The 10,948-nt window shown below is 41.5% G+C and overlaps 1 protein-coding gene across 2 annotated transcripts in view; it reads right to left on the reverse strand.

Annotated features, from left to right (window-relative positions):
- LOC141008499 (ras-related protein Rap-1b) overlaps positions 1 to 5,665 on the reverse strand; it is an 11,179-nt gene extending 5,514 nt beyond the window's left edge. Inside the window, exons 1-2 of one of the 2 annotated variants that reach the window (XM_073480893.1) lie at positions 5,599 to 5,665; positions 122 to 191 (exon numbers count right to left, since the gene is read on the reverse strand). In XM_073480893.1, the coding sequence (XP_073336994.1) occupies positions 122 to 178 (57 nt within the window). In that variant the 5' untranslated portion in view covers positions 179 to 191; positions 5,599 to 5,665. Of the gene's footprint in view, positions 1 to 121; positions 192 to 4,681; positions 4,709 to 5,598 lie in introns of those variants that run through there. The other variant, XM_073480895.1, reaches the window with a different exon arrangement.
- Between the last annotated feature and the right edge of the window lie 5,283 nt (positions 5,666 to 10,948).

The following is a 10,948-nucleotide window of genomic DNA, read 5'->3' on the forward strand; positions in this document are numbered from 1 at the left end:
GTGACACACACACACACACACACACACACACACACACACACACACACACACACACACACACAGTACATGTCAGGAGACACACTCTCTGTTGTTGTGAGTCTGTTGTGTGTTTGAAACTCACCAGAGCTGACTTGCCGACTCCTCCTGATCCTAAAACAACCAGTTTGTATTCACGCATCCTGACTGTCTGTCTGCTGGGCGAGAGACAGAGAGAGAGAGAGAGAGAGAGGGAGAGAGAGATTAGACATCAGCAGCCAATCACAGAGCAGCATTTAGATAAGCTCCGCCTGCTACTACAACGCACCTGGAGCTGTAAAACTATCAATTACACACACACACACACACACACACACACACACACAGATGAAGATTTCCTCTCTCTCACTGGGAGGTAATAATTACCCAGCATGCATCTGGGTGAGTTAATAAAAACAGAGAGGTCACGTGATCACACAGCTGGCGTTGATGTCACAACTGTGGAATCCTTCCTGGTTACTGTTGCTATGCGCCCCTGTGTGTGTGTGTGTGTGTGTGTGTGTGTGTGTGTGTGTGCATACCAGTCATGCCTCGCCGTGTCGTTGCAGCAACAAGAAGCAACATGACGGAGACAACAACACACACACACACACACACACACATCTCTGTTAATAAGGGTCTGCCAAGGTTACCATGGTGATGAGATAAGTGTGTGTCTCTCTCTCTGTCATTTTTCCAGTGTGTTATTTTACCCAGAATCCTTAGTTTTTGCCCAATAAGGACGGCAGGAGAGCGAACATCAGGAGCGTGTGAGTGACGTGACGAGCTGCTTTAATTCAGTTATTACATGAAACACCAGTTTACAGATTTCAAAATGGCCGAGTCGCCCTAAAAATGACAAGAACACAAGTTTAATTCATGTTCTCACGTGAAATATGATATCTGACACTCGACTCGATGATACGGCCTTAAAGATAATATTCTGATATTATCGCGACACACGATATATCTCGATATTCTGAAATCTTATAAATTGAGTGATGGATCATTCACCTCGTTATTACGCCCGTCCTCATCTGAAAAACGACTACAAAAGTCGACTGTGAAAGCAGCTTATTACGAGCCATATTTGCATTTGGTGCCGTCAGGTGGCGACCTCTAGTGGCCGTAGTAATTATTTCAGCATCGAAGGAGGAAGTCAGATCAAGTCTCGGCTGCGTTACGGCTCATAATCCATTAATGATCAGATACTGTCACAGTTTGCTGATGACACCTGTATATTACTTAAAGCCCACCTCCAGTCATTAGCATTAGCATTGACTAGCAGCATGAATATCTGCAGGGACAGTGATCGCACAGTTTTGTTTTCACATGTCTGAAAATAAATTTGCATTCATTCATCCATCATCCGTCTTTGAGCACAAAATTAAGTTATTTCTCAAAAAATATTTGGCAAACAGTTTAGTTCAAAAATATGAAATATCATAAAAATGCCAAAATACACTGGAGGGGACTTTATGTACATTTTTAAATGCAGGAATTTGAAACAACCTTTTTACAACTTTTACTGAAGTATATCTGGAGCACGTCTTACACCACTGCAAAATGAATGTATAAATAAATCATTATTATTATGTGTCCAGAGATCCGTTCACGCAGTCAGTCATCATCATTGCAACATGTTCCTCATGATCTGCCTTCACACATCTGTGCTTATGAACCGATTATCTCTATCCGACTGTAATCCTGATGCATGACTATGAATGAAGGCGTTTATCTTGAGTTTAAGCTGTCCAGCTGTGAGTCAGTGAATGCATCACTCGAGGTGGATTTCAGCGCCTGGAGGTCTGAAAAGAGCGCGCGCCACTGAAGCAACGAGTCCGGGCGAGTTCAGGCAATCACAGGAAGTCACAACCTGAGGCGGCATCAGGCGAGGGTGACGAGGGGAGGAGAATCTGCTAGATGAGCAAAAAGTCTCACATCAGCTGTGAAAACGTCGCCTCGCTAACCTTTCTGATGACTCCGCCTACACCTGAGTGACCCGGGAGCTCTGGAGGAATAAACACCAGAACACAACGGAGCTCAGAGATGCCTGTTTAACTCCTGAAGAGACAGAACCAGAACCAGAACCAGAGTCTCTGCTGAGTGCTGACTTCACTCAGAGCTTCACCTCAATTCAAACACACACACACCCTCCATGTGTGTTGCTGCTCACTAGCTTACGGCTAATGTACAATCAAGTATTCTTGCTATTTGGGGCGAATGAACACAAAGGATCCCGCCATCCTTCCTCTCTTTTAGCTCTGTTTTTGGTCTCCACCGACCTCTGAGGTAAATGTCTGTCTCTTTAGCTGCTGAACACTCCAACGTTCACCAGCTGGTCTGTAACTGTGTCGTCCTGCTGTTAGCAGGTGGTGTACGGTGACTTTATCAGAGCTCGATGGATTCAAACAGCTGAGACTGAACCTGACGGGAAACGTGGCGAACCAAAACTAGGAGCTAAAAAAGGCTAATAAGCTCTGAGTCGGCTGATACGATCTTTGTGGTTTTGACACTGCGAACACTTTACACACCATGTATATTTCTCTACATGTCTCTCTACAGGAACAACAAGTTTTATCTCTCAAATCTCAGACGAGATAAACTGTCTTGTTACTACGTTCACATATCTGATGCATGAGGACAGGTCTCGTGTTGAGTTCACTGACTGGTAACTCAGGAAGTTGACTATGGTGGCAAAAGCCGATTATTTTATCAATTAAAAGATCGATTATTTCATCTGAACTGCCAGAAAATAGTCAAATCACATTTTCAGAGACCAAGTTGACGTCTTGTTGTCAAAAATATTAAGTCTACGATCATCGAAGACGAAGAAAACCAGAAAATATTCACATTAAAGGATATAAAACAGGCTGTCAGAGGGCTCAGTTTGTAAAGAAACTAGACTTGAACAACAACAAGTTCAACTGGACACCACATGTTCAAATGATCTCATCTAAATAAAACAAAATAAGACACTTCAGGATTTTTAGCTCCACATTGTGTAAAACTGAGACAATAACAATCGTAAAAGTTTTTATAATCAATTCATCATTCTTCAAACAAAAATGACAAATATTGTCTGGATCCAGCTCTCCTGCCTTTGTTGCTTTATATGATAATAAACCGAATATTCATTCTTCAACTCTTTGTTGCCTTTTTCATGAAAGAAAACAATAGAAAGTCATAATTCAAACAAAATCACATCAATGCATTCAACATACAGAAACAACACGACAACAAAGCTTATGTATGTTTGTATCTGCACATAATAAAACGGAAATGAGAGAATAAACTGAATATTTTGACATGTTGAGATGTTGGTCAGAAGAATCCAGACCTGCGAGGACGTCAACTTATAGTTTGTTTGTTTGTTTGTTTGTTTGGTCTGATTTCTGTTGGTCCCTGATGTTTGAACTGGTCGACTTCACTGGAGTTAATTCAGTTGTTACGAAGTTTTACTTTAAAGTTACGTTACATGATCAGAGCGTAACGAGCTGACATTTCTGTCTGATATTAGGCGTCTTTTCTTACATTTTGTAGACAGAACATTTAATCATTTAACTGAGAAGTTAATCTGCAGGTTCATCACCTACAGTATATAATGTTTAAGATGTTTCAGCCTGTCAAAAAATTAAAGTCTTCAATAAATAAAACTCTGTTCGCAGCAGGGAGTCGACTATCATGGTTAAAAAGACGATTATTTTATCAATTATTTCATCTAAACTGCCAGAAAATATTCACATCTGTGGCGCTGAACCAGTCTAATATATTGATAATAAACTGAACATTACGAGTTCTGCTGAGGGAGGATTTAATGCTGAGCTGATATGCTGAGGTGTTCCTGTTATTTTGTCCACGCCTGTAACAAACTACACAGTACTGAATCTCGTCCGCGTGATTATCAGGCTGATATTGATATCTGAAAGATAACATGATACATTTGATCATATGATCGTGGTGCGATTAAAACATATTTTTATTTCATATTTATTTATTATTTTGAGAGACAACAAGATGATTAACAGTGTAAAGAAACTGGAGAAAGAAAACATGTTTCTGTTTTTCCAGATCTGAATCTAATCTAACAAGAAGCCACTCAAATTCAAAATGTCTCTTATCCTCAAAATGTCTTTTTTCAGGCTTCGAGTGATGATTATTAATCTGACAATAAACAAAATAGTGAAAAACCCCTTTATAACATCCCAGTCTGACGTGATGTCAACAGACTCTTTGTTTAATCCGACCAACAGTCCAAAACCACAAAATATTCAGTTTATAATCACAAAAGACAAAGAAAATCTGCAGATTCTCACATTTTTGCTTCAAACACAACTGACATGTTGACTTAATATCAAAATAGCTGCCAATTAATTTCCCTCTCGTTGAGTGATTGATTGTTTCACAGTGAACTGAGGCCTGTTTAAAGGAGTCACAAGTGGACGTGTTGTGAAACACTCGTCCAGATGAACGTTGGTGCATTCAGAGGATATTTACACAAAAGACATTAGAGAAAGAAAGCCGTAAATAATAAAAAGGACATCATTCTTCCAGACGTTAAACAATCAAATACTCACAGAAATATGGAGAGAGGAAGTTACGTCCTCTTTTAAGCTATCGAGACACAATCTATTCACACTCCACGCTCAGTATTTTAATGATTTACCAGCGAGCTCAGCAGCTGGAGGCTCAGCCTGCTGCTCACCTCCTGCATCTGTGACAAGTTCACCAAGTGTCTGGTTCTGCTTTTTCCAGCAGGCACCCGAATGCAGCATGATGTTAATCTACTAAAGTAAAGTTGGTGGAGGAGAGAGATGGACACACACACACACACACACACACACACACACACACACACACACACACACACACACACACACACACACACAGATCCCTGAGTCAACCAGAACTAGGTGGGGCCTGTCAATACTCAGTGTGTGTGTGTGTGTGTGTGTGTGTGTGTGTGTGTGTGTGTGTGTGTGTGTGTGTGTGTTGCTGACAGTACAACAGCAGAGGAATAAAACCAAGCCTTGTCTCTACACTACAGACAGACAGACAGACAGACAGGCAGACAGACAGACAGGCAGACAGACAGACAGGCCTCCTCAGCTCCGCAGTTTCTAACAAGTTACTTCCTCTCTTGTTTCTCCGGCGGAGCAGCGGGAGTTCCGCAGCTCCGTGGCCGCCTCAGAACGCTCCCCGCCCGGCGCGCTCCGGCACGAGGCCCCGCTGCCTGGAGGAGCGGAGCAGGAGACGTTAACGGGCGCGAGGCGGACGCGCAGCCGCCATGATGCGAGCCCGCCGCCCGCCCGCCGCTCGGGTAAACGCTAGCGGAGCTCCCGTCTGTCTGTCTGCCGCTCCGGCCGTCTGTCTGTCCGCCGGTCGCTTCCGCAAACCCAGCCCAGCTCGGCACGGCACCGGCCTGTCTCCCTCCCTCCCTCCCCGCCCGTCCCTCCCCGTCCGTCCGTCCCGACCTGTCCCGGTCCGTCCCGGGCGAAGCTACGTCGACATGACGGAGGGAAGAAAGAGGAGAAAAGGGAGGAAAAGGGAGAAGAGGACGGAGAGAAAGGAAGCGGTACTCACAGTCATCCAGCGTCCGCTCCGCTGCGCTCGCTCTCTCTCTCCCGCTCTGTGTGGATGTCGCTCGACCAGAGCCGCTCCCTCCTGCTGTCGCTGCTCTCTGACGTCAAGCGCGACGCGGTGGATGCGAGCGTTTCCTGTCAGCTCTTTCAAAATAAAACCATTTAAAAAAGCAAAAACAATATTTTGAGTCGAAATTAAATGTGGAAAAAAATGTTTGCTGCTGAAAGGTGGACAGTGTTGGGGGGGTTACAGTAATATATTACTTTTAGGTGGAAATGGAGCATTATAACGCATTACTGATAATATTTCAGTAATGTATTATTATTATTGTTCTGTTTTTTAAGAAGCCGTCCACACCAACAGGACCGTATTAATATAGGCTCTGTGTGTTTAATACAGCCGGGCCATTAAGTTCTGTGTTCAGTCTCTGTGTGACTGAAATGAGCCTGATGATGAAGCCTGATGCTGCGAGCGCACTTTAATTCACATTATAGAAGGTTTAGGTCTGCTGTGTTTCATATGACTGAGCCTAAAGATATTTACATCAGACTGTGATCCTCTGCCTGCTCATCCCTGTCCAAGACCATTCCTTTATTTAAAGACATCTATTTGGGCTTACCTAAAAAGTAGTAGTAAGTCATTTATTACTCTATGCAGACAGTAATATTGTATTACTAAAGTAGTCAAACTACTAAATTCAATGAAAAGAGTGAATTTCATGTTCACAATACTCAATTTTTGGGTTCATGTTTTCAAAATAAAGAGTTTTTGATGCATATATTAATCTATGTAGAGGAAGAAACAGCAGAACTTTTACTTCATACTTTCAGAATAAAAGCCCTAAGGGAAGTGTTTAATGATGATTTGTGAGAATAAAGTAAAAAAATAAACAAATAAATATTGATTTGTAAAATTATAACTAAATTGTTAAAATGGAGATTTATAGAAATTCAAAAACAATGTTCAGTCTCAATTTTCAAAATAAAGTCCTGACAGTACTGGTGTATGACTCTATTATAAAGCCCTGGAATGAAAATTAAGTTCAACTTATTAAGAGACACAAAATAAAATAAACAAAGGTACTGATTTCCTCACAAAATGTTCAAAATAAAAGCCTCACCCTAACCCCAACAAAATACATTTAAAATGTTTTGTTCAGGTTTTCATGACTTTTATAAAACCTATAAAGCTTCCACATATACTACTACAGAACAGAAGCTGCTTTAACACTACTTTCTGACAGTTTGGTCGCTTGTGTCGTGCTTTTATTTTGAATGCAGTCCAGCCTCACTTCCGGTCTCGCTCGCACTTCGTCACGTCTTGGCTCATCTGCGCTTTTTGTTCTTGTGACGTTTCAGCCTCGCGCTCAGCTGCTTCCGGCTTCCTGCACAGAAACATGAAGTCCTGAGACAGAAAGTCACTTTTACTGTTTCACCTGAAGGCAGCAGCGTGACGCAGCTGCAGGCTCTGCTGCTGCCTTGCTCAGAGGCTCCAGGTCAGCTTCAAAATAAAAGGAAAAATAATCTTTTTTTTTTTTTCTTTTTTTTAAAAATAAATATGAAGCCATAAGAGAAAAACATCATATACTCAATTGAAGGGATCTTCAATCTGGATATAAAGAGGTTTTTTGGAGGCCGACCTGAAAGTTAGCATCACTCTGGTTCCCTCGACAAAAAGCTCTAAAGTGCTAAAGTCTGACCTGCCAACATTTAGCAGCTGTTTGAACACTGTTTACACTGATTTCACCATTTACACTCAATTTATGACAGAAGAAACATTTTATTGATCTAAACATGTCACATTTTACAAATACACTAAACAGTAACCAGTATAGGCGACTTCTTTGTCCCCAGACTCCCTTTAAAAAACGCTCAGTTTAGTGAGTTGTTGAGTTGGAGACACTTTATAAACTGTGTGAAACTCTGTCTCTGACTGATTCTGACTTATTTGTTGCTTCTTGTAAATTCAGCAAATGTTCTACATGAACTTCTCTCTGTCTTTGTGTAACCAACATCCTGTTTGTCCTGGTGATGGCCGTGTTCGTAGGGAGGTGAGATCTGATCAGTGTGGTCACTGGAGGCGAGGTCGGTGTAAAGGTGTGAATCCCTCTGCTAACTTCTGTCAAACTGGGCGTGCATTGTGTCTCGTTGTGTGTTTTTGTTGCTGATGATGTCACGTGATGTCACTATAAGAGGGTCTGCTCACACTGGAGGTCAAAGGTCGGAGCGGCTCCGGAGGTCGACGAGGAGAACCGGACGTTAAGAGACTACAGAGCTCAGTGAGTGTGTGTGGGTGTTAATGCAGAGTCAGAGCGCAAGTGAGCGTGTCGGAGCGTGTTGATGGGAACACGCCTCGAGACACACACACACACACACACACACACCCACACACACACAGCAGTGTTTACTACAGTCAGAGATACAGTGTTGTGAAGCCACACCCAGACAGGAAGGAGTCACCAAGAATAGAGGCGCCCCCGCCCGACCAGCTTCCCTTTCACTGACACACACTTCCTCTATATGTGAACTCCAATCAAACTTCTGGTCTCAAGTAAAAGTTTGTTACTGCTGGAAGTCAGAAACACTCAGTGACAACATTTACTGAGGCCAAACTTTTGCGTGTTGATGAGAAAAAGTAGTGAGTAATGAGTAGTTTTGTGTAATCCTGCTCACAAACCAACAGACGGAGGCTTTCTGTCCTGAAGTCCTCGTGACTTCGTCCTGTCATGTTTTAAAGATTTCTCACTTTACGCTCAAATAAAATCAATATTCGTATTTTTTGTGGTCAAACTTAATTATCTTTGATACGTCAGCTGGGTTTTATAATTTAATTGTGACAAATTATTGCAGCTGTATTTATTTTCACTGTCGTCACTAACTTGTCCAAAAAAATGCCCAATAAAAAAAATAAAACATAAAATCCATGTTCTCTAATTACCCAAAGAACATTTTGAATTTATCTTTGAGACAAATAAACAAGTCATTTAGTATGTTGTTGTTGTTGATGTATGATTGTTACCGTTTGTCTTTTTTTTTTCAAGACACACAAAAAAAAATGTTTTGTGTCAATTGATTTAAATTTTTCTTTTTGTTTTTTATAAAAAAAATTTCAACATTTTGTTGTCAATGTTATTTTATTGTTTTCTGGATGATGACTGGAAGTGCAACACTATTAATTACATGTATTTCATCAGAATATGTTTCATTTACAATATTAAATGTGAAATATGTAAGAATCTTAGTTGGAAACATTAAAAAATTATCAGTTATCAACAGAACGTGAAGGAACAACAGCCGCGGGCCAAAGCTCTCCTGTGCTGACGGCGGCTGCCCCCCGTTTGTTTAGAGTATGAATTCATAAGGTTTAAAGGAAGTTATTCTGTCGGTTACAACTTATATTTGTTTACATCATTTTGGCATTAAAAGTGAGCCGAATTAGCAGTTAGCAGTTCCTGTTTGCAGTGCTCCTGTAGATGTACAGACATCTGTCACTGGATTACTTTAAAACTGAAGGAAAGTTAAAAACGTGTTGATTCTCAAGCAAGTTCTGCACTAAAGAGCGTCTTTTTCTGCTCTCTACGTTGATTTCTGGATTTTATTCAGGATGATGATGTTATGATGGCTAAGCTGCTAGCGTTAGCAGCTGTTAGCGGTTACTCTGGAGATATGCTCTAGCTCATTTGATTAGTGTGGAGAATTCTTACATATTGCACCTTTAAAGTGAGTTATTCTGCTGGCTACAACTTGAGCTAATATGACTTTACATCATTTTGGTGTTAAGTGAGCCGAATTAGCTGTTAGCAGCTCCTGTGTGCAGTGCATTCATGGATGTGCAGACCGCGATCGCTGGATTAGTTTAAAACTGAAGAAAACTTAAAAACGTGATAAATGTCAGGCAAGTTCTGCACAAGGGGACAACAAGAGCCATCACCTTGACCGGTCATTAATCTGACCGTACACTGATGATTTATTTAAACATAGTCTGTCAATACTTGTTGACATCGGTCTGTGTGTGGAAGAAAATCTGATTTATTGTACTTTAGTTCAGGAGATATTCTGTAAATTAGAAAGGTAAAAATGTGGGATCATTTAAATGAGCAATAACTGATTTCTCTGGCCTCTTGGGGGCAGCAGCACAGACAACAGGACATGTGGAACTTGTTAGCAAACTGCTGCAGCAAACATGTTTAGCTGCTGAACGCTGCTCGTCTCTGACTGTGTGTCTGCGGGTTGCTGCTGAGCAGGTCGCTCACACTGGGTTTTTACTGCTTCTTCTCTGAATACGACCCAAAGAGAGCGCTGAGGGTGAACCAGAACAGCTGAGGGTGGGACAGGTGAAGTGAAACTGCTTCCTCCCACCTGACCAGCTGGGTTTCTGTTCTCTTTTAGCTCAAACAGAAACACTTCTCTTCTATAAACAGCTCTCGTCTTATTTAACTCCTTCCTGTCTCGTCCTGCTACGAGAACGTTTCCTGTTGTTAAAGCTTGATAGTGATGTTCTCAGTCTGTGGACGCTCACAGGTTCACAGCAGAGAAAACATCAGTGGACCTCAAAGAGGAAAAATCATCAGCATGTCAATGATCAGCCGGCCTGCAACACAAACTCATCAATTCAGCCGTTGCTAGGAGACCAGATGAGCGAGCCGCGGCCGCTTTGTTTGCTCTCTAATGAGTTTCTGCCTCATTGAAACGGCCAATCACAGCGGAGCTCGACCACTGAACAGGAAGTGGTTTATTGTAATACTAACCTGAGAGTGTGTCCTGAATTCAGACTGTCAGGTAAACAAGGCGAGCCTGAGAGGCCACGTTCAGGGCAGGATGGACTCTTTCAGTGTATTCTGGCTCCCTCTGCTGCTTCTAGTTACACTTCAACTACTGAAGCTGTCGACACGTTTCAGGTTACACCGACACTATTGTCTACTTATACTATCTATTTCACAGCTTTATTTACACACCAGACTCAACTTAAAATATGGTACGTTTCTATAAACTACCAAACTGTGTTTAAAATAGTTCAAATTAGTTCCACTTCAACCAAAAGCAACAGTGAAATCAGTCAGAATTAACCAATAAAATTAAATATAGAAATATAGCACTCACAAGGGTAATTCGTCTGCATATAGAGTACTTTTACTTTTGATACTTTGAATACGTTTTGAACTGGATGGAGTATTTTTTACTTTGTGAAACTGCTACTTTTACTTCAGGATCTAAGTACAAAGTTTTATCTCATCTTACATCTTTAAGAGTCTTCAGCCACCATTTGCTTTGAGCTAAATGCTAACATGCTCATGTTTAGCAGGTTAAAGATGCAATATGTAAAAATTTGGGTTGAAAACATTCAAAGCTTC

The sequence above is a fragment of the Pagrus major genome, chromosome 14, assembly GCF_040436345.1.
Source record: "Pagrus major chromosome 14, Pma_NU_1.0".
Taxonomy (NCBI): domain Eukaryota; kingdom Metazoa; phylum Chordata; class Actinopteri; order Spariformes; family Sparidae; genus Pagrus; species Pagrus major.